The sequence below is a fragment of the Ambystoma mexicanum genome, chromosome 3p (assembly GCF_040938575.1).
Source record: "Ambystoma mexicanum isolate Mex_15411 chromosome 3p, UKY_AmexF1_1, whole genome shotgun sequence".
Lineage (NCBI taxonomy): Eukaryota > Metazoa > Chordata > Amphibia > Caudata > Ambystomatidae > Ambystoma > Ambystoma mexicanum.
The window spans coordinates 927,374,789-927,398,496 of NC_090925.1; the positions used below are offsets into that span (position 1 = coordinate 927,374,789).

At 49.2% G+C, this 23,708-nt stretch overlaps 1 protein-coding gene across 1 annotated transcript in view; it reads right to left on the reverse strand.

The window, feature by feature from the left end:
- Positions 1-23,708, reverse strand: part of MMP24 (matrix metallopeptidase 24) — a 744,834-nt gene that overhangs the window by 30,899 nt on the left and 690,227 nt on the right. Inside the window, exon 8 of the mRNA XM_069652218.1 lies at positions 3,680-3,946. Coding sequence (XP_069508319.1) covers positions 3,680-3,946 — 267 coding nt within the window. The remainder of the gene's footprint in view (positions 1-3,679; positions 3,947-23,708) is intronic.

Consider the following 23,708-nt stretch of genomic DNA (forward strand, 5'->3'; position numbering starts at 1 on the left):
GAGTCCTGGTACCCCTTTCTTGCCTTGGAGCCCCTGTAACCTTCTTTCTCTGCTGGTTCTCCTTCTTCAAATTCTAGACCATTCGCAGGTATTAGCATAGTTGGTGGGGGCGGCTATGGAGCTTTGCGATAAGTGGTCTTCCGCCCTCTTCCATATTAAAAACTGACAAACCCTCTTCGCACGTACCCACAAACTGTTGTCGCCCCTTCCATGTGAAGAGGAGGTTGAATGGAAAGGTCCATTTGTAAGAGATTTATTTGGCTTTGAGCACCGTCGTAACTGGAGGCACCTCTATTTTTGTAAGGTGGATCGTGCTAGGTCTTGGAAAAGCTGAACGGAGGATCCATTTACCGTGGTATCTGTGTGAGTTCTGTCCCCCCGCAATATGCTTTCCTTCACAGCATAAGATGTAAGCGTGACCAGGATGTCCAATGGCCTCACGCCTGGCCCTGACCTTTTTCTGGCCCGCTCTATGTATGCAGTCTATTAAGATATCTTCTGGCTGAGTATCCGTCAATAGGCTCCCGAAGCATTGCGCTCTTCAAGTCGCCCTCTAGGGTAGCTTCGCTCGGGCCTTTCACTCGAAAATTTGATCTTTGAGAGCGGTTCTCCAAGTTGTGTGTCACCTTGGCCACCTGTTCAAGAAGTTCACTATTCTGCCTGACCTCTTTGGAGATGTTCGAGAGACCTTGTTCCATTGCATCCACTCTGGAGCCCAAGTCGTTGATCTCATGTCTCACTTCTTGCAGGGAGCTATGCAGGACCTCTTTCATCTTCATGAGCTGGTCTTGGAAGGAGTTTAGCATTCTTTCTTACATTCCCTGCAGGCACACCATTAGGTCTTCTTTATTCAGGGCCATAGTGTGGGGGACTTCTCCTTTGTTCTTCTCACTTGGAGGGGCTTCTGTGTCTCTGGGAGCCCTGCGTCTTGGTGTTGGCCCCAGCAGTGTTCTAGTTGACCCCCTTAAGGGCCAATGCTCAATTTATTTTTGGCCGGTGGATTCTTGCCTCACGCCCCTGGCATTTAGAAGGATTTTACCCCCCTCACACTTCTTCTTGCTTTGTTGCCTCAGTGCATGCCGCTTAGGCTTAATCCTTTAGATGCAGGCTCTTCCCGCTGCCCCTGGATGCTTCAGCTTGTTTCAGCTCGCACAGGCAGGGGGAGGTTGCTACTGTTCTTTCTTCGTGTAGTCGGGTCGGTGACCTGGATCCCCTCCAATATTACCTTCTCCCCGCTCCTTTGTTGGCACTCACATGATGGTGGAGTGGTGTTACCAGCTTCACGGACCCCCGGTTGAGCTTTCGTATCAGGGGCCTCCAATGCTTCTTCCGCCCCTGTTGTCGGGTCAATCCACTATGTCTGCTTGGATGGGGGCAGTTAGAGGGGCAGCCAGAGTCCCAGGGATCTCTTAGCGTGGTGGTGGATCTGATGGTGGTGGATCTGATCTCTTGTTTCTGGAGCGGTAACTTCTTTCTATGAGTTTATTGCCGTGCCGGGGGTAGGAGGAATGCATACTGGCCCCCACTCCCCCCTAGGTATCCTCCACCCTAAAATGCCACCCCTTGCTAATGCTGCCTCACCGAGTCCAGCTTCAAATTTCACCTCCAGGGCCTGAGTCTGTGATGTCATTCTCCCGTGCCTCCGGGCTGCCCAGTAGGCCGAGGAGCGGGTCCTCCTCCTTACTGGCCATTATAATGGTGGGTGCTGCGGGGGCCGGGTCTCGTCCGTGCTTTCAAGCTTTCCATTCCCCGGTGAGGTCCACCACTTTCCTCTGTCTCTCTGCCGCCCACACTTCTCGGTGCTGCTCCATCCTCTTCGATGCAGGGGAGATTTGTGGGGGGAATACTCCGGCTCCCTCACTCCACCTCATGCCGGCTCTGCCGCCACAAGTGCCTGGTGGTACCCGGTTGGTGTTGGGTGCCCTGCTGAGGTTGGCTGGCTGCTAATGCCCACTTGGCTCTGTTTCCACTGCCACGTCCCTCCTAAACTACTCCGATACGTCGGAGTTGCCGGGCAAGCTCTTCCTCTGTCTTGCTTCACTGGAGCATGCTATGCTTCAGTTGAGGGTGGATGTGTGTTGCTTAGGAATGGCCCTAGGGCCTGCTGCTGTAGGCCTCGCTGGACAGCGTATGGATGCAGCCTCACAGTACGGCGGCCATCTTGGAATTGCCGGATTATTGTTTCTATTAAGCAGCAGATTGGATGGCCCATCAATGGCTGCAGCCATTTCCCAAAGGTCCCAGTGGTAATACTGGTGGGATACCGCCGGGGCTATTAGCGTTACCACCAACCACCCTGGTACTATTAGCACAGGATCACGGGTTTGGCGGAACGGTAATTCTCCATTCCCCATTGGGCCCAATGGGGAATTTTCAGCGCTAATACCGCCGGCGGTATTAGCGCACGGTAATAGTGCCGAAAATCAGCACGTTCACAGCGGATTTACACCCAGCTCAGAGCTGGGGGTAAATCCTGCCAAACCTGTGATTTGGTGGATCCTTAAATGCGGCAGTAATAGCATTACCGCCATATTTAAAGGTTACCACCAAACTCGCGATGAAGCATAGTAGGCACTGGCAAGAGGGGTAAGGGAAGGCTTATGGTGAGTGTAGGCAGGTGCGACAGGGCCCAGGGGCACAGAGGAGAGGGGGGATGGAACATGGGCCTGTTTGGGTGATTCAAGTTCACGATCCATGGCTCCTGATTGGCTTGGGCTTTCTTCAAGGGTGCTAATTATGTGTTTTAGTAGTAGCTGGAATTCTGCCATTCATACAGTATGCTGGCTATGGAAGAAGCCCTTGTGATGTCACAACTCAACTATAATAAGAATAGCGATGTAATTAAGCAATATAACCTGAGCAGGGGGCATTACTGGGCATGTAATGCCCCGGGGCATCAGTTACAAGCCAGAGCTTTAACGTGAGACCCGGGGCATTACCTGACTGGTAATGCCCATCTACATGGGTTATAGTGCTATTAGTACCCTGGCACGCTGTACTGGGAAACTAATAGTCTATTTCTCTCGAGTTGAGAAATGGTGTGTTAACTGTTTCTCAACTTGGGAAAAAACTACAAAAATGGTGGCCCCCATGGATCGAGGAGAAGGGACCTTCACCTAGTCCCTCCTCCCTTTCCATGGTGGCCATTCTCGAGTCAGAGATGCGTCGGGAACACAACTGTTCCTGGTGCCCGCAAGGGACAAGGAAGCACAAGGTAAGTGAGGTGGGGGTGGCAGGGATGGGGGATTGGGTATGTTGCAAAGGTGGGGTGGGGCTGGTGGAAGGGTAAGGGAATGCGAGGGAGAGTGCACTTACCTGATTCCCGGCGAGGGAAGATGCCGGCATCCCGCTTAGGGGAGGCTATGAGCGTGGTCTGTACTGGTATAGACCCAGTTCTGAGCTGGGAGGCCACCACGCCACTCCTTGTCCAGTACGAATTGTTAATAAAGGTCTCTACACCTGTATTAAGAATGTTATGTAAAGGCTCCTATACAGATATTGCAAGCTTCCATGTACAATTGGAATATTATGGAATTATAGTTCTAGGTACATTGGATATCATAAGAACATATACAAGTTTCATCATTTTGTTATCATTATATTCTAGCATAATATTGAAGACAATTTCATTGTCAAAACATAAATTGATTGCTCCATATAATGAAAACACTCTACTTACATCCCTCTTTGCTCACAAATGCTCCTTGGGGTGCTGGCGGGATTCCTTTCCATATAGTGATGGGTTTAGGATATCCAGGATCAGCTGTCCTCTTGTCTTCATTGTACCTCCAGTATCTGTCTCCCTTGAAAAAGTAGGTTTTTCCTGCCAGTTCCCAGCGCAAAGCTGTGTCGATACCTTCCCGCGGTAGGCAACTGCCAAGGTCCACAAGGCTATGAGGGTAGCCTGGCTCTGCAGTCACTTCCTTGAAGACCCAGTATTTGTCTCCTAAATGGTAAAGAGGAGAATAAATAACAACTATGTCACACTTGCTGGTCAAATCCAAACTCTCAATAAGTTGGGCCAGAATAGTCGAAGTCGGAATCACACAGTTCGTTGTTTGCAATTTCATATATGGCAGCTGAATACCAGGTTAGGTGTATACTCAGTGCAATTAACCTTGTGGGTCAACATGTAACAATCTCTTCAATTGTGTTGAAGTGACCAACTCCTGAAGGGCCCATTTCAATGACCCTCATTACAAGTTTGCCGGTCAGGGAACAACGGTGGCAGTAAGCTTACTGGCAATGTTGTTTCCGGACCGGGAAACTACGAGTCTGAGGGCGGGTGCAGAGCTGCCTGCCAGGGTATGACCTGGCAGAACGGCACCTGCCCGCAGACTTTCACAGAAGCAGCGGCACCGTTATTATCGGTGCTGGTGCTTCCGTGCTCCCCATTCCCGTGGAGTCCAATGGGACTCCATGGGTATGGGGATCAACAATTTACTGGCGCCTGACTTACCGGACCGCCGGGGCTGTAATGCCCCGGTGATTCCGGAAAGTCAGGCGGCCGTAAATCATTACGGGTCCGGCGGCTACATGCCGGTTTTACCGGCATGGTTTCCGCCGGACCCGTAATGAGGGCCAATCTCTGAGCAAGAATGAGGACACAATGGCCCTCTTATGGGTCCGGCAGAAACCATGCCTCATTATGAGTTTGCCGGTTCGGAATCAATGATGCCGGTAAGCTTACCAGCAGCATTGTTTCCGGACACCTTACTGTAAGCTTGTCTGTTTTTGGATTAGTGAAGAGCCAAACCTAGGGTTTATAATGTGATGTACAGATCAGTGGATCAGCGCATCGAAACCAGTATCAAAACATGCATCTTGTTTGATTTTAGGGAATTAGAGAAACCCAAACAGCCCCAGAGTACACATTAAGCTAGGTGATCCATGTAACATGGCTTATATATGGACAGGTGAAAAGTCATTTTACAACCCTGGCGTTGGACCATGGTGCTATTAGCACCATGGTCCATGCCGGATTCCGCCATGGTGGATGGCGGATTTACCGCCCCATTCCAAGGTTGGCGGGGCGGTAAATCCCCATTCACCATGGCCCCTTCCCCATTCCCATTTTTGGCCCATAGGGCTCAATGGGAATGGGGAAGGCGCTAATTACGGCACCGTAAATTATGGTGCCGTAATTAGCACCAAGGTCCCTTAGCGGGTTGGACTTAACGCCTGCAAAAAGCAGGCGTTAAAGTGTAAATCTGGCGTTAAGGGTTTAACGGCGCCGCAGCCTTTTACGGCGCCGTTAACCCCTTAACGCCAGGGTTGTAATGAGGCCCATTGTGATAGCTGCTCTACTCAGAAAGCTTCACCTGCCCCAGGCTTCAGCTAGTCCTTCTTTCTTAACTTTCCATCAGGCTGGACTCGGAATACACCCAGGCTCCTGGAGGGTCTGTTGTGTATGATACTCACATCATATAATACAGTGCACAATCAGACGTCAAATCACTACTGTCCAAGTTGCCCCACACATGCATCACTCCAAATCCTACCCAGATTAGTCAAATCAATCAAACCACCAAATGTGGTGTGAACGTAATCCAAAATCCCTAATTTGCATAATTATTTCTGTCCTATGAGTGCCTTCCATAGGCTCCATCCACATAAACATAATTACAATGTATATGTGTAAACACCAGGGCCCTTTTTAATACAACCTGTAATGAAACATGATATACCCACGTCCATCTCACCCTCAGAAGAACCCCCTTTTCAGCATGAACACCATAAACCAGACGGTTAATTTACCCAATGCACTTATCGAATCATATATTTTAGGAATGTCCTGTATGCAGTCTTAGCTGTCTTCTTTAACCTGCTCTCGCACAACTCAAATCAGGCATTAGAGATGGTGCATGGCACACTGTCCAGCCGTGCAACCACAGGACCTGCCTACCACCCCACAGATAGAACTAGAGATAGTGGGCACCTGTACCACCTACACATCCATTGTTTGGCCTACAGTCTTCAGGGAATAACATTTTGACATGGGCATCAACACACACACACGCGCGCACACACACACACACATTTTCATAGTGCTTATATTTCCCTGTTTCTGTGGCCCTCTGGCCCACACTACTGAGTAACATTCCACATTCGCTCACTTCTTTTGTGTGTTACTTGCTCCAGGTACGGTCCAGGTATGGTCTCGAGCATGGTGCCATTGAAGGGCTGGTAACCAGCCTGCCATGGTCCCCAGAAGATCTTCACTTTCTAGAGCAAGAACAGGCCCTCAGGAGCGTAACCTCTGAAACCCATAATCACAGGTAGTCCACGAATTCAATGTCGCTTCATTGTCACCTCTTCCATGGGCCTCATTACGACCCAGGCGGTAAGTTACCGCCTGGGCCGTGACTTTACCACCATGGCGTAAACTACGTTTACGCCATGGTGGTTGGCGGACTTACCGCCCCATTCCGACCTTGGCGGGGCGGTAAGTCCCCAATCCCCATTTACCCTTCCCCATTCCCATTTTTGCCCCATAGGGCATAATGGGAGTGGGGAAGGCGCTAATTACGCCACCGTAAATTACGGTGGCGTAATTAACTCCATGGTCCCTTAGCGCCATGGATTTTAACACCTGCTAAAAGCAGGTGTTAAGTCCGCCCTGGCGCTAAGGGACCTCGTACTCAGGCGGTAAGGGTCGGCGCTGTTAACGCCGCCGTAAAACCCTTACCGCCTGAGTCGTAATGAGGCCCCATGTCTCACCCAACACAAACCCATCTCCACACATCTATACATATACTCTCTGTTCCAGTAACATGGCCACTCTTTTAATACAAATAGCTCATGCACAATGCTCTCCTTCTAGAATCACCCTTTCCGGAACATTTTCTCCAACTGTCATTCTAGTTCATTCAAAAACATATTCAGTTTCAATCTATTTTCATCTAGTACTTGCGTTGGCCTTTGACCTTCCCTGCACACCTTGGCCACTAGTATCTCCTGACACGGACATACCCACACTACGGATACGTTGTAAACGCCAATACAACATCCGTTTGACGGTCTATCCCACCAGCAGTCATGAAAGTGATGGGGATCTCTGTTACCTGGCTACAAATTCTTATATGCGGAGTCATTTAACTCACAAATATACAAATTAGCTCCTGAGCTATGTTTTCTATTTATTTTTAAATCTGCTTATTTTTTATAGTTCTCTTAGGGTTCAATAGGCCTCAAACGCCCCTCCTTGTGAGAATATAGGTTTAGGTAACAAAGCTCCAGCACAGGAAGCAAAGGTTTCTAGCGCAGTGATAATGTGGTGCATATGTATTATGTTTTAAGGCCTCTTCATAGGGAATGGCAACAGGAAATAGTAGGAAACCATGTATAAGCAAAAAGGTGGTGGCGGGAAACAATGTGAGCATAAGGCAGAGGGGAAGGTGTTGTGAGTAACAGAAGAACTGCTCAAGCCACACGAATCGTAACTAAATGGAGCAAGTTATCAATATGGCAGTTGCTGATGGGCTCTAATAAGTGTTTATATGGAACCGCTTGGAACCCTCCTCGCTCCACACAACATCCACACCCACCAATAGGCAGATGACACACAGATCTACCTCAAGATATCCTTCATCGAAAACATCCACCGGCACAAGGCCTGCTTCACATTGATCCATTACTGGATGTCCAGTACTTAACTGAAACTCAACCCCTCCAAGACTGAATTCCTACTGCTGACCAACAACACTGAACACCCTGACATCCAGACTTGGCTCACTGCTATGACACTCGAGAGCTTTACACCTCAGCTGACCACTTGTGCCATGTCCCTTGGATTCAACATGGACAGGCACCTCACATTGAAACAGCACTTCGCAAGGAAGACACAAACGGCTTGGTACCAACTTCCTCTCCTGCAGAAAATCAAGCCCTTCATCCCAGAAAACAACTTCATATCAGCTGTCCAAGCCTTGGTCCTCTCCTACCTGCATGGTGGCAATGCCCTTTTGGAAGGCCTTCTGACGATTACCCTGGGACCCCTGATAATTGTCCTGCATGTTGCAGCAAGACGCATTAAAGGACTCTGCAAATACGACCACATTACCCCGACCCTCATCAAACACCACTGGGTCCCTCTGCAACGCTGTATCATCTTCAAATCCTTCTGAAACCTCTACAAGGCAGTCACCCTGAAGTCCCAAGCTACCTCAGAAACTCAGCATCCCTGAAGGCCTGAAATCCACCAGAAGTAAGGACATGTGCAGACTTGAACCCCAACGGTGCCGGAAGGAAAGAACCAGAAGATAGGCCTTCTCTGTCTATGTTACAAGACTCTGAAACCTCCTCCCCGTCAACATTTGACTTGCCCCATCACTCCTACAGCTCAGGAAAGAGCTCAAGACCTTTCTCTTCAAGGAATGGATCCTCCCTAAAACCTAGGTCCACACACCCTGCACTCCCCACCCTAAATGAGACTTGGTGATCTGCTCCCCACAGTCTCCTCCTCTTGTTGCTTGTAGATCTCCTGATGCCAATTGCCCGCCCTCGCCCTCTCTTGTTAGCTCCTCACTCCCTTTTTCTGCTTCCCTCACTGTGTTCTTCCCTCTACAATTGCAGAGTGCTCCACTGCTTCCTGAAGCTAGGTTCACGCATAATACATACCTAATAATAATACTAATAATAATAATAGGCATGTTATTTAAATAACTGGCTTGGTAATGTACATTTAACTTAGTAGGAAAGTATTTTCCATTTAAAGAGGCATTTCCCATTTAAGTGAAGATTGGGGTTCATTAATTTGCACCCCTTTAAAAGCCTAAGCAGATATTGCTGCTGTCTAGGAAGTAACAGCTCCAACATTTGGCAGAATCTAAGGATCCTTCAAAGTGGTGATCAAACTATAGATGCAGTGATAAAGTTGCAGTGAAAATGACCGCCAGATGGCGACATTTTCCTTAATAATGCCTCTTCCAGAAAATCAAACACTTTCCCCAAATATTCTAGGATTGGAGGTAATAATATATAATAATACCCCTCCTAGAATACATGGGAGAAGAATTTTAGGGGTCAGGGGAAAAAAAGTTGCCTACCTGGTGACATTTTTATGCCGACATTATCTCATGGAACTGATCAGGCAAGATCAAAGAATCAGGGGAATCAGAGGAACAATTATGGATATTCCTTTCCACAATTCGTGCACACTCGCAAGATTTGCGAATTGAAAAGAGGAATATTAGGAACTGAAACAGGGACACCACAAACAAGAAGTTGAACTGCTCTTATTTTAGGCAATTTTTATTAACATGGTTTTGGTTTCCAATGAACAATATCACACCACATATACAATTATAAAACACACATTACAAATGTCTCTGTTAACTTTGTAAAATAATTGAAATCCATTTGAACACAAACAGAAATATACAACAAGCATACCTCAAGTAAAATCAGATACATCCTTACCCAGAAATGTATAATCTAACTTTGCAAAGAGACCTTAATATTAGTCCATATTTTACCAACCACTAAGCTCAATGAATCTTGACTTCTATTTATCATTCTTTGCCAGAACCAATCAGTTTTTAAGAATCGTATGTTTACCTAACTTCGATTGTTGCAAATGATCAGCCGAAGTACATTTTTGTAAAGTGTGTTTGGTTGAAATGTAATAACATAAATGTATGTCTTATATTCCTATCTAGAATGATACAAGTGTAATTTTGAGTTGCCTTGTAGTGTGGAAATGCTTCTGAATATTCAGCCTTAAGAACTTTAGTGTCTTAGGGCTTCATCACAAGTCCGGTGATAAGCCGGTGCAATTTCTGCAGAGCGGAAATAGCGTTACCGCTGGGTTGTGCAGCGGTATTAGTGCCGCTTGACAACCTGGCATGAACGCGGGTGCCGACTGTGGCAGTAACGCTATTAGTGCCCGGCAGAAACTGAGCCGAAATACCGCCGCGACCCAGGTGCTAAATTGCATCATTGCCAGAACAGGAAGCCTTGCGGTGGCCATTTTTTTTTTAAACTTTATTTTTAGGTTTTTAACAAAAGCAAACAGAAGCGACCTGTACCTACAGGTCCAAATAACAAAGAGACAAAACAGTACGTTCATAGCACATATAATGCACATCTAATAACTGTGGATCGAACACTCTTTAGCGTAGTTGTCCTTTAAGATAGTCTGTTCTGCTAAGTGTTTGTGAGCATATCTGGGGTCTGGCGTTGAACCTGGATATGCTTTGCAGGTTTAAGATTGAGAGTTTACGACATCAGGAGCCGACAGTAAGTAGCTAATGTAGGGGGCCCAAATGTCGGGAGGACGCGCATGCAGGGGAAGGGTCTGTATAAAGTCAGTATCCAAGTCTTGACAGTAAAGGATGTCTTTCTTCCATGCTGTGAGTAAGGGAAGGGGGCCTCGTCCCCAAGTCAGGGCTATTCTTCTGCGGGCGAGCACTAGGAGCAGCGAAGCCAGCTTCCTCACTGGGGCTTGCAGGTGTTTTGTCATACTCAGGAGAGCGAAGGTCGGATCAGGGGCCAGCACCTCACCGATTATGGCACTCGTATGTTTTAGGACTGAGGACCAGAATCGGGCTACTCCCGGTCAGTGCCATCCGAGGTGAATAAAGTCAGCGGAGGGAGTACCGCCCCTTTCGCAATGGTCAGAGGCTTTGGAATGGTGTTGTTGTTTCTTTTGGGGAGTGTAGTACGTTTGATGCACGAAGTTGAAGTGGATCTGTTTAAATCGAGTATTTAGGGCTCCTTTTTGGGTTTGTCGAAGGATATAGGTCCATTCGTCTTTGGGTATTGTGGCATGTAGGGCCGCCTCACAGCGCTGTTTCGCCCTTACGGCGGTCACAGTTGTGTCAGCGAGCAGTGTTCTGTAAATTGTGGAAACTAATCAACCCTCTCCCTTTGCCTGGATCACCTTGTGTAACAGGGGCCATGTCGGCGGTTGTTTGGGGAATGTTGGGAAGTGGGTCTGTAAGGTGTGTCTCAGCCTGAAGTAGAGAAAAATGTCGAGCGAGGTGGTGCCGCCCCTTTCCCTGATCATTTGTGCGGTTATAAACATGTCGTCTGGGAAGAGGTCCCCGAAGGTCTTGATGTTGGTCTCGGGGGAGGCCAAGGCGCGTTCAACTTGTACATGTGGACGGACATATTTAGTGGCATACCAGTGGCTTAAGAATTGGGCTTGAGCGGCCCAGTAGTACTTTTCTATATCGGGCATTGCAAGGCCGCCCTGCGACACCGGTAGCGTCGCGTAGGCGACTCGTGCTGGTTTGCCCGCCCATATTAGTTCTAAGATGAGGCTTCTAATTTTCTGAAGGAATGTGCGTGGGAGTATTAGGGGTATATTCGTGAACAAATAAAGGAGTTTGGGGAGAATCACCATCTTAGTCAGCGAGACCCTCCCCCATAGCATTAGGGGAAGCGACTTCCATCTCTGGATGTGCTCGCGGAGGGATTGGACCACTTGTCCGTAGTTGTCTTTAAAGATCTCGTCATGGTTGAGCGACATGAGAATGCCAAGATAGCGGACTCCGGTGCTTTCCCACCTGAATCCGTGGTCATCACGGAACCTAGATGTGGCCATTGTCAGCGGAAAGATTACCGATTTGGAATGGTTTATTTTGAGACCAGAGATGCCGCTAAATCGGACCATTTCGCGCATAATGGGGTTGAGATTCACTTGGGGATCTTTAATGAAGAGCATCACGTCATCAGCATAGAGGTAGACGATCAATCTATGTGGGCCCAGGGTGATGCCTCTATTAATCCGGTGCGTTCTTAGCCTAGAGGCAAGTGGTTCCATAATTAGGGCAAAAATAAGGGCTGACAGTGGACAGCCCTGTCTAGTTCCACGTTCCAGCCTGACTCCGGGAGATCTGGTAGAGCCAAGGGTGATGTAAGAACGGGGGTCGTTATATAGTAATGAAACCATCCTGATAAAACGTCTTCCCAGACCCATTTGTGTGAGCGTTGCAAAGAGGTATGGCCATTCGACTGAGTCGAAGGCCTTCTCAGCGTCTAACAGCACTGCGATGGCCTGTTGTGTGGGGTCGAGTGCGGCGATGACTCCAAACAATCGTCGGATACCATATGTCGTGTTACGACCAGGAATGAAGCCGGCTTCGTCACCCAGGACCAGTGCAGGCATGAGAGGAAGGAGGCGGTTTGCAAGGATCTTGGCCAGAATCTTGTTGTCGAGGTTAATCAGTGAGATTGGCCTGTAGGAGGCGCAATCATCTTGGGGTTTGCCTAATTTGTGGATGAGAATTACATTGGCTTCGCGGAGGGTGGGTGAAAGGATCCCTTGCTCCAGGGCCTCTTCGTATACTCTTCGTATACTTGGAGGAGTAGCGGAGCTAGCGTGGGGGCGTGGGCTTTATAAAATTCGCCTGTGAGGCCATCGGGACCAGGTGCCAGACCAGTGTTTGGGAGAGATTTTATTGTCTCTGTGATTTCCTCCTGTGTGATGGGTGCGTTCAGTGGTTCGCGTAGGTCATGGATTACCCAGTACAGTTCGGTATCGTTAAGGTAGTTCTGAATCTCTTCGGGGTTACTAGTGATATGGGAGCTGTACAGGTCTTGGTAGAAATCGTGGAATGTGCTCACAATATCTTCTTCGGTGTATGTCAAATTTCCACTCGTGTCTCGGATACATTCCACCTGAGAGGGTGATTAATCTATCCTCAGAAGGCGGGCCAGGAGCGCCCCGGGTTTCTGTCCCTCCACATATTGCCTGATCTTGTGATTGCGACCCAGAAATTTCAGTTCGCGTTCGGCTGACTCTTGGAATTTTGACAGTTCTATCTTTAGATCGGCCTGGGTCTGCACGTTGGGGGATGTTGATTGTTTGTTTTCTAGGTCTTTCAGGCGTTGTTCACTTTCTGATAGCTCGCGCCTAATCAATTTTAGGATGCCATTTTCCTTGGTCATGCACACGCCTCTCACGTAGCATTTCAGCGTTTCCCATAACGTGCCGGCTGAATCGACTGACCCCTGGTTTGTCTCAAGGAACGTGGTGATGTCTTGGCGAAGCTCATCAGCGAAGACAGGATCTGACAGCGAGCCCGACTTAAATCTCTAGTTCACGGGGGTTCTTGGAGCCTCGGATAACATAAAGTCGAGTGTGACCATGGAATGGTCGGAGAGGGTTCGTGGCAGGATTTGGCAGGAACCCCAACTGTATGGACTGTGGTTCGAGACCAGTAGATAGTCGATGCGGGAGCTGGTGTTGTGAACCGCTGAGTGAAAGGTGTAGTCTTGGGAATTCGGATGGGTGTGTCTCCAGATATCGGATAGATCAAAGGCCTGGCAGATCTCTGTGACCTGGCGGCTGGCCTTGGAGATTCTGCTGTTGGAGCTGTGCGATTTGTCGATTTGGGGATCGAGCGGGGTGTTGAGGTCAGCACCCCAAATGATCGTTGCAGAGGTATACGCACTCAGGTTTGACATAATCCAGTTAAAGTTATTTGGTCCGTCGACATTGGGGGCGTAGGTGTTCACCACAACTATTTCTTTCCCAGCAAGGTGACCTCGCACTAGCAGGAACCTGCCCTCTTCGTCCTTTTTGAAGCTGATCAGGCTAAAACTGGCTTTCTTGTCGATCAGTATCGCAACGCCTCTCGCATATGAAGAGTACGAGGAAAAGTATCTATGACAGCCCCATGAGCGGGCCCAAAAGTGCTCTGCTGATGGTGAAAGGTGGGTTTCTTGTAGCATAGCGATAGTAACCTTGTGTCTCCGCAAGTATTGCAGCACTTTCCTGAGTTTGGCGGGTTGGTTGCCACCGCAGATGTTCCAAGTAGCAGTTCTAAGTAAACCCAGATTGCAGCGGTAGCAAGGAGGGGGCTGGCGCCACCTCAATCATGCGGATCAAGTAGGACTTAAAGGTGCTGATGGGCCTGTTACGTGTTCCAGGTTTCGGAATGTGGATCTGTGATTGTAGTGTGCTTGAACGTGGTTGGTGGGACGAAAACAACTTGCGAACTCCTGGATCCCTCCCCTGCGCAGGCAACCCCCAACAGGCCCACGGATTAACCACCCTGCCCTGTCTGGGCAACTCCCAACTGGCCCATAGTGAACAGTTCCCAGTGAACAAAACAGTCAGCATTGCTGTGCTGGGGGTGCTAGTGGAGGCTGGCTCCCAACCTCAGTGTGAGTTTGTTCCGTATCGGCGAAAATGTTTCTTGTCTTAGCGAGATATCTCCTGTATGAGCCAATAATAAGATATGTTTTTATGGCGGATCTCTTCTCGGTCTGTTTCCTCATTGTGGATTTGCCTCGTTTGGGGCAGATCTGCAGCCATTGCGGTCTAGGTATTCATTAGTCACCTCCAGCGTGTTGAAGAACTGCGTTTTGCCTCCGTATTGTATGCGAAGTTTCGCTGGAAAAAGCATGGAATACTGAATTTGATTCTCTTGTAATCTTCGCTTTACTGTTGTGAATGAACGCCTTTGCGCCTGAACTGCTTGGGAGAAGTCAGGGAAGAATTGAATCTTGTCACCATCATATTGAAGCGTGCCTTTGTCTCTGGCGGCTCTCAGAATGGCGTCGCGGTCCCTGTAATTGAGCAATTTTGCTATTATGGGCCGAGGATTTGTTCCTGGGACAGGTCTTGCGTTGGGGACTCTATGGGCTCTCTCGACCACGAAGAGTTTGGATAGGATCTCTGTTCCGAATAGATCTGTGCAGATTTTTTCTACGTACTCTTCCATTCTTTGGTTAGGCTGGTGTTCTCCAACACCGACAATCCTTATATTATTTCGTCGGGAGCGTCCTTCGAGATCTTCGTTCTTGGCGCTCACCGCCTTCACTTGCGCTTCTAATAAGGATACTCTGGTGGTTAGGGCCGAAGAGCCATCATCTAGGTCGGAGTCTCTCTGCTCGATCGTATCTAATCTGTCAGCGTGTTTGTCTAACCGATGTTGGAGCTGGTCGACTTTAGAGGAGAGGGAGTCTAGTTTGCTACCTAGGCCTCCTATTCCTGCCTTGAGGTCTAACAGAATTTCTCTGATATCAAGTTCTTGTGGCTCTCCGGCTTCGTGGGGCAGTTCTTGATTGGGTGATTGTGGTCTGCTGTTTGGGGCGGTTGCCTTGGTGGAGGAACAGCCTTCAAAGTTTAGTTTTCGCTGTGATCTGTCATTTTTCCCCATCTTTGTGATGACTACGGATGGCGGAGCACAAGGGAGTCAACGTGCGGCACACCCGCGAAGGGCAGCTGGAGGACCACAGGGAATTCCAATGCCTGGAAGGCCGGGGTTCTTGGGTCTCAGGTTTGTTGTCGCCCTATAGCCGTTATACTATCCAGTATGGCGTGGAGAAGGCCCGTGTGCCAGGCCGCAGGAGGGATGCCAGCAGTTCCAGAGTAATGTGCCTATTGGTGTTCCTTCAGGCACGTCTTGGGTATTGCCGCAGAGTGGACCAGGCCGCACTCGGGTTCTGGGGGTATGATTACAGCAATCTGGTCCGGAGTTCACTCGTTGGGTACTGGGTGCGCAGTACCGGAGGGGTCTGCGGCTTTATGGGGTGATGGGATGATCCGTGTGGGCTGGCCTTCCCCTTATGCGTGTGGAGCCACTCGGGTAAGCAATGTGGAGGCTCTGCATGGCCCCTTGACTGGTGAGTTTGTTGTGCTGCCAGGCCTGCCGCGGGTCCCCGCGACTGAGGCCGGGGGTGCAGGGCGCGCGTACCTGGTTTCCTGCCGCGCCGACTCCCACTGCACCAGCGGGCTCCGCCAGCCCTCCAATTGCACGTCGGCCTCTGCAGCCGCGCCCCTCCGAACCTCCAGGAGCTCCAGCAGCGCACAGTGGGTGGTCCAGGCCGGCGCCGAAGGGTGTCGTGGAGACGCGGTCCCTCGCTCCTCGCAGCGCCGCAGGAACGCCGGCAAGGCACGGGCTTCGCCCCGTGTTGAGGTGGCCGGTTCCGCTTCCCACGTGTCACTTTCCCCCACAGCTGCAGCGAGCTCACAGGGAGGCCGCCATCTTGTACGGCTCTCTAGCGCCCTCTCTTGCGGTGGCCATTTTGAAAAACATAATCCATCAAATATCTCCACTTCCTGCAGCCATCCAGTCCTGGAAATAAGCCAACATGTCTCAGGAGAAGATCAGAGGCAAGATGGCCGAAAATCATCTGCAGAATCCAAAATTCAGTGAGGGGGAGCTGGTGGTCCTCACAGATGAGGTAATTGCCTACTGTGATGAACTATATGTCAGTCGGTAGCATAAAACCACAGGACAGCGCAGGACAGCCATCTGGCATGCCATCAGCCAGAAGGTTACTGCAGTGGTAAGTATACCCTGTGACGGAGAGGACTGCCGCAAGTGGTACAACGACCTGAGGGTCAGGGTGCAGGGACTGCTGTTGCAATACCACCAGCAGTCCCTTGCGACTGGAGGAGAGACTGTGGAGTCACTGTGCCTCACCGCCTGGAAGGAAAAGTGCAGCAGTGCTGGTCAAGGAAGGACTAGAGGGAGTCGGCGGTGCCAGCAGCCAGGAAGTAAGAGGTGAGTCAACCCTCCTGACCCCAACACAAGTGCATGCACAAATGACAGCCCAGAATAAGATGCCCCATTGGGCATGGACACATGTCAGCAGACCAAGAAGCTGGGCATGCCAACAGGGAGGAGTGAGGGGTGGTGCATCAGCCACCCACCACAGCATCCATGGGCAGGGCACCAAGGGCATCCCTGAGCCTCACAGTAGCGGGAATGGGTGGCAAGTGACCTATCCGAATGCCATGCACCCCACACCCCTGCTGGTGCACTCTGTGTGAGTGGGAATGTGGAGCGTGAGCGACCACAACACTGTGCATCAGTCACACCAGCATTTTGTGGGCCTAGTTGGCCTGCCCCATGTTGGCATCCCCCTACATCGACATGTGCCCAGATTACCGATTGCTGCACAGCAATGCCCTATAGAGCCATGTCAGTGCCATGGAGTAAGCCACCACCCTCAACCCAACTATGTGAGTGCCACCCATGGAGAGGATGTGGGGGCATGAAGGACCACAAGCATGCATGCCATACATAAACTGCCCCAGCATGTACACCCTGCCTTCCCCACACACAGGCCAAAGACAAACTGGCCATGTGTCACACACTCATGGCTAGACGCATCCCTGTGATGCAATCTCCCCTGACAAACCATACCCATTTGGTCAAATGTGTGGGGTCCCACTCTGTACCATAGCAAATGTGTCTTGAATTACAACAAACATGGGGGAACCATACCTGATAACATTTCCTATGTCCCCTACAGGCACTCAGGCCTCACCAGAGGCATCAGAGGAGGAGCAGGTTGCAGGCCCACGTGGGAGTGCCAGCACCACCACCCCACAAAGGCCCAGTCAAGCTACGCCAAGGAGGATGTTCCACAGTGAGACACTGCAACACAGCAGGGCCAAGTCAACATCCACTCCACAGGCCAACAGAACCAGTGCAAGGCACACTGCACCCACTCCCGCAGCTGGAGGGTAAAACACAGGGCGACTGTGGAAGCACAGGGAGACACCAGCCTAGTGTCAGTGTCTACAGAGCATCAACAGACCCCAGAGAGCCCTCCCTGCTGCCAACGTCAAAAGACCCTAGAGAGTCTTCCCTGCTGCCGCCGTGCTCATACACCAGAGCCGGACGTTGACAGACCCTCTTATGGCTCCTCTGAATACAGCCCAGGAACACTGCAAAGCCCCTCTCCCATACGCCACACACCACCAAGCAGCACTATGCTGCAGAGGCTGGAAGAGATGGAGCGCAGTCAGAGGGAGATGGAGGCAATAGGGCACACACACTCCGAACACCTGCAGGCAATCCGTGACTGCCTACAAGGGGCCACCCGCAGGATTGTGCAGAACATGACAACGAGCTGAGTGGTGGCAGCTGCCATTATGACCACCCTAACAGTATACGGGCAGAGGGCCAGGGAGATAGCCGAAGGTGTCTCGCAACTCGCTGAGGCCATCCGCAAGAGCAATTAATTGACACGTCAACAGCTCCAGGGTGAGGCTACCTCCCTTCAACTTCTACAACTCCCACAGAGGCGTCTCAGGGTATCCAGGCATTGCTTTGAATACATAGTGAAAAAATGAATTTTTTTTGTAGGTAAAGTTTTTTTTTTTACTATAATGGGTTTTAAGGGGTAAACAAACAGGGGTTGGGGGGACCCCCCATTAGAAAAAAAGAAAATGCATTTTTTCGATGAATTCTTTTTCGATACTTTTGCATTCAAAACTTTTGCATTCGAATCAATCACTAGCAACCGCGTCTCAGCAGGGCACACCAAGGCATCAGTCCCAGCACCATCTCTGTTCAAGATTAGCAGGAGCTGGCAGGGGGTGAAAAAGGCCACAGTTGTAGACGATATGTAGTCACTTATTTCCCTGAGTGGCCATGCTGCAGAGTTGGTGGTGGGAGGAGGGTGGGGGGATAGTGTGCTGGGGAGTTGGTGGTGGGAGGAGGGTGGGGGCATAATGTGTTGGGGAGTTGGTGGTCGGAGGAGGGTGGGGGATAGTGTGCTGTGGAGTTTGAGTGGAAGGAGGGTGGGGGATAGTCAGTGCACATAGTTAGAATAAAACAGCTGGGCTACATCAATGCAAGGACATTCATGATTGTGTCATTTTGGTATTTATTTACAGAAGTGACATTCACACAGTGGTGCATGGCTTGTGCCAGGGAAATGACTTAGAAGAAATTGTCAGTCAGTGCCTGGCGCGCCAGTCTCCCATCCCTCACCTCATCTCTGATGTTGCATGCTGTGGCCCCTGCCTCAGGAACTACATCATCTGGGGTGACTTGTCCACATCAGGAGCTAGGAGTACATTCCTTCTTATGCAGATGTTTTGTAGCATGGCACACACAAGCACTATTTTCCCTACTTTCTCTGTAGCGTACATAAGAGCTCCGTCTGTATGACCTAGGCAGCAAAAATGTGCCTTCAGGAGTTCGAAGGAGCGCTCAATGCACACACGGGTTCTGCTGTGTACGTGGTTGTAGGCTGTCGTGCAGTGTTTGTGGATCATGCACAGGAGTCAGGGGTCATTAGACAAGCCAGCTGCGGATATTCAGAGTCACCTGCACGGGTAGCGGCACAGACATTAGTACTGTGAAATGTGTAAGGGTGGACATACTATAGTATCATGGCAATGGTCATCATGTGCATGCATATGAGGCTTCATCCCATGGCATGTGCCCATACAAATGTCTGTGCACTGCTGTGTCACTGGTATCATGCATTGTTTTGGCATTGCATGCACCCTGTTACGTTGCAGCAGATGTTTTGTGATGTGTCTGTCGGTGCCATGTGTTCCTGTTGGGTGTCTTGTTGCTGTGTATTGCTCTCGTGCATGTGGCATGCTGGGTTGCCTTTCGGCCTTCCCTACGCTTTTGGGTGCAGTGGGTCAGCATTGCAGGGTGGGTGTATGTGGGCACATGGTTGTGTCACTGGTTGTGAAGCTATTGTGTGATGCAATGTGGCACTTTGTTTTTGCTTTGGATTATGCATGATGCATTGTGGTCCCTGTAGTCATGTGTGTGGTATGATTTGCTGCTGTATGATTTCATCAGCATGTCCGTCCAGGTGTGTTCAACATATGCATGCTCCATGGGCTGTACTCAGACATTGGTGCGGAAGCTGGCCGGGTACTGGTTTTGCAATTCTTTGTCATGCCATGCTTTGTCTCATTTTTCACATCTCCCGCCCCTCAATGTTGTCAGGTGCTTCACAATGTATACTTGCTGGCAATTTTACTCACCTACTATCCAGGTCCATTGTCCTCTGTCCCTCTCCATGTATCCTGGCAGTGTACTGTTCCGTAGGACCATGGAGTCGTTGGTGGAACCTGGGTAGCGGGCACAGCAGTGGGTGATGACGAGGTTGGGTTTGCAGGTCCCTCACACATTGAGGGAGTAGTAGTGCTTGCGGTTTCGGTACCCTGCTTTGTGGGCCTGGGGGGCCACCAACGAAGCATGGGTGCAGTCCAGGGCCACAATCACATTAGGCAATTGGTCTACGGCATATAAATTTGCCATCATGGAATTGATATGGGCTGCGGTTGTCGGCAGCGCGATGTGGTGGTGCACATGCCGCAGGAGGAACTGGGCAAGTACTGTGCAGAATGTGGGCTGTACCATGGTGTGCATCATAGCCACAGAGTGCTGGAAGGTGCCAGTACCTAGGAATTATAATACTGGCACTAGCTTGAGTAGCGGGGGCACAGCTGTACAGATATTTATCCTGCTCCCTATGTCCTCATGTATTGTACTGAGCAGCTCAGTAATGGTCTCTCTGTTGAGGCGATACAGGGTTACCAACTGGGTGTCAGTGATGGTCCACGGTGAGGGCCTGACCCTGGGGATGGATGCTACCTTGCTGGACTTGTGATGCGGCTGTGTTTGCGCCTCGTGTGGCCGGTTGTAATAGCGATGGTTGTAACAGCACTGGCTGTACCAGCGCTGGTTGCAATTGCGCTGGCAGCTTTTACATTTGATAGTATTTGCGCTGGGTCTTGATTCGGCGGAGCGGTATTGGCAGCGCTAATTCCGTTACCCCCACTTTTAAGGGTTACTACCGGACTTGTGATGAGGCCCTTAGAATCTAGCATTTTGGCATACGTCAAATACCAGTGCCTTCTTAACTTTGCTCATGATAGCATTTATTTAAAAAAAAATAAGTTTTAATGGCATTTCTTTAAACAAGAACATCGGGACTGAACATTGTCCCATTACTCCCCCCAGCCCGCCCACCTCCCCCCACACCGGTTATATTGTTCTTAGCTGTCCCACTGTTTTCCATTTTTCCCGCTTCAGTCTTATCCTGTAAACATGTCCAGTATGCAGAGTTTATGTGGGCACCATTGCAGCATATAGTCACTCTGTAGGTATTCTATCGTTTCTCCCCAGTCTGTTGTGAACCTCTGTCTGTCCCCTTGAATGGTGTATGTGATTCTCTCCATTGCCACATATGTCCAAATACTGTGTAGCCATTCTTGATTGGTTGGGGGGGGTCTTTTGTTTCCATTTTTGTGCTATTGCTAGCCATGCTGCTATGAGGAATCCCATGAGGTTTCTCTTTTGTGTTTTTGTGAGTGTCCTGTCTCAGGGGTCCCACATGCTGCACATCCATACCTCCTCTCCTAGGTTATCTGCTCCCTTGAAGATGTTCTGCATTCGTGTTTTCACCTCTGACCAGTATGGTTGCAGTACCTTGCAGTCCCACCATATGTGTCTCCAATTTCCTATTGTGTCGCATCCCCTCCAGCATTTCCCTTGCGCTGTTGTGAACATTCTGTGGAGTCTTTCCTGTGTGTAGTGCCATTGAATCATCATTTTTATCCATGCTTCTCTTGTTTGGATCGTCTGTGTCCATTTAGGGATTATTTGCCAGATGTATATTCATTGTTCCCTCGTGATTTGTTTCCCAAGCGTCGTTTCCCATTTCTACATGTACTGCCAGGTTATGTTTTCTGCCTGGGCGTTTATAAATTTGTAGAGTGTGGAGACAAATTTCCTTTCTCCCGTTTGGGTCATCATGTATGTCTCGAATGGGGTCAGGTTCCTTGTTAATGCTTGAGTTATTCTTGGCGTATTGAGCCAGTGGTGGAGCTGCTCGTATTGGAATCTGTCTTTTTCCGTTAGGGCCAATAGCTCCTGACAATCCGCGAACGTTCTTATCTGTAGGCCGTCATACATCTCTCCCACTTTTGTGCAATCTGCTTCTCGCCATTTCTGGAATGCTCCTTTTTCCGTAACCGGGGGGAAATCTGGGTTATCGAGAATTGGTATGAAGGGGGCTGGATTTATTGTGAGTATTTCTTTCTTTGTTGCTCTGTCCCATATTTCCATGATGGAGCTCAGGATCTTACTTATTTTGACATTTTGATGTCTGTGCTCGGGTTTGCTCCGCAGTAAGTGGCGCAAGTTTGATCTTGCGACTGCTCTGTCTTGTGCCTCCCACCATTTTTCTGATGTGTTAGTGATCCATTCGCTCAGGACCCGCAGTTGTGCTGCCTCGTAGTATTTCTTGAAGTGGGGGAGCGCCATGCCTCCGTCTGATTTGTGTGCTGTAAGCACCTGTTGCGACAATCTTGGTGTTTTGTTTTGCCAGATGTATTTAGTTACGATTTTTGTGAGTGTCTTGAAGAAGGTTGCCGGAATCCGTATTGGAAGTGCTTGGAAATAGTACAGTAGTCTGGGTAATATTGTCATTTTTATGACTGTTATTCTGCCCCACCAGGAGATTGCTAACGGGGTCTATCTGTCCAGGTCTCTTTTTACATTTTCTATGAGTTTCGTGTAGTTCCCTGTGCAGAGGTTCTTTATCGTGGGTCTCAGTGTGACTCCTAGGTATCTCACCCCGTCTTCCGCTGTTTGTAGATGGAGCTCCTCCGTTTTTTTGTATATCTCTCGTTTGTCTCCGGCCAGGACCATTACCGATGATTTCTGTTTGTTAATCTTTAGCCCTGATATTAATCCATAGTCGTCGATCAGTTGGATGAGGAGTGGAAGTGTCTGGGTTGGTTCTGTTAGGGTCATCATCATATCGTCTGCATATGCCGCTGTCTTGTGAGTCTGCCCTCCCATTTCTATGCCCTTGATGTCGGGGGCCGCTCTAATCTTTGCCAGTAGGGGTTCGAGGAAGATTGCGTAAAGCAGGGGTGAGAGGGGGCATCCCTGTTTGGTGCCTCTTCCTATTTTGATTGGGTCCAAAAGTTCTCCATTTACTGCTATCCTGGCCATTGGAGAATTGTAATTGGCTCGAACCATGTTTATATATGCGTTTTCCATGCCCATTTTCTTTAGTGTCGCAAACAGCATAGACCATTCTAAATCGGTCGAATGCTTTTTCGGCATCTACCGATAATATTGTTGCAGGGGTTTTTGTGATCCCTGCTTTCTCTATGAGATGTACTATTCGTCTGATGTTGTCGTGGGTTTTCCTGTTTGGGATGAATCCCGATTGCTCTTGATGTATTAATTTGGGAAGTATGGGTGAGAGCCTCTTAGCTAGTATTTTTGTATAGAGTTTAGCATCGATGTTGATTAGAGCTATTGGACGGTAGGAGCTCGGGTTTCCAGGGTCTTTCCCTTTCTTGTGGAATACTAGTATCTTTGCCTCGTTCATTGATGTTGCAATGTTGGTCGCATCTTTAAAGGTGTTAAAGAGGTTTGTTAAGATGGGTGTTAGTATTTCTGCGTATGTTTTGTAGAAGGCTGCTACGTAGCCATCCGGCCCTGGAGCTTTATTCTTAGGTAGGTCTCTGATTGCTTTTGCTACCTCCTCTGCTGTTATTGGTTCGTCCAGTGTTGCTTTTTCGTCTGGTGTTAAGGTTGGTAGTGTAACCTCCTTTAGGAAGGCTGCCTGCTCTCGTTCTTTCGGGCACTGCAATGTGTAGTGTTTCTGGTAGTAATCTCTAAATATTTCTTTGATGTCTTTTGATTGTGTTTTCTTTGTTCCTTGTCCGTCTTTTAGTGTTTGTACCGACTGGTTTTGCTGTTTCCCTTTCAGTTCTCTTGCTAATAGCTTGTCTGCCTTATTTGATTTCATCGCGTACCACTGTTTTGTGTGTAGTAGTTGTATTTCCACTCTTTTGGTCCTGAGTAGGTCTATCTGACTCTGGACGTGTCGATATGCCCTCTTTATTTTCAAGGATGTGTTCTTTGTCATTTCTTCTCTTATCTCTTCCAGTTTTCCCTGTAGTTCACTTTCCCATTTGTATGATTGCTTGTCTTTTTGTGTTTTCAGTGCTATTATCTGTC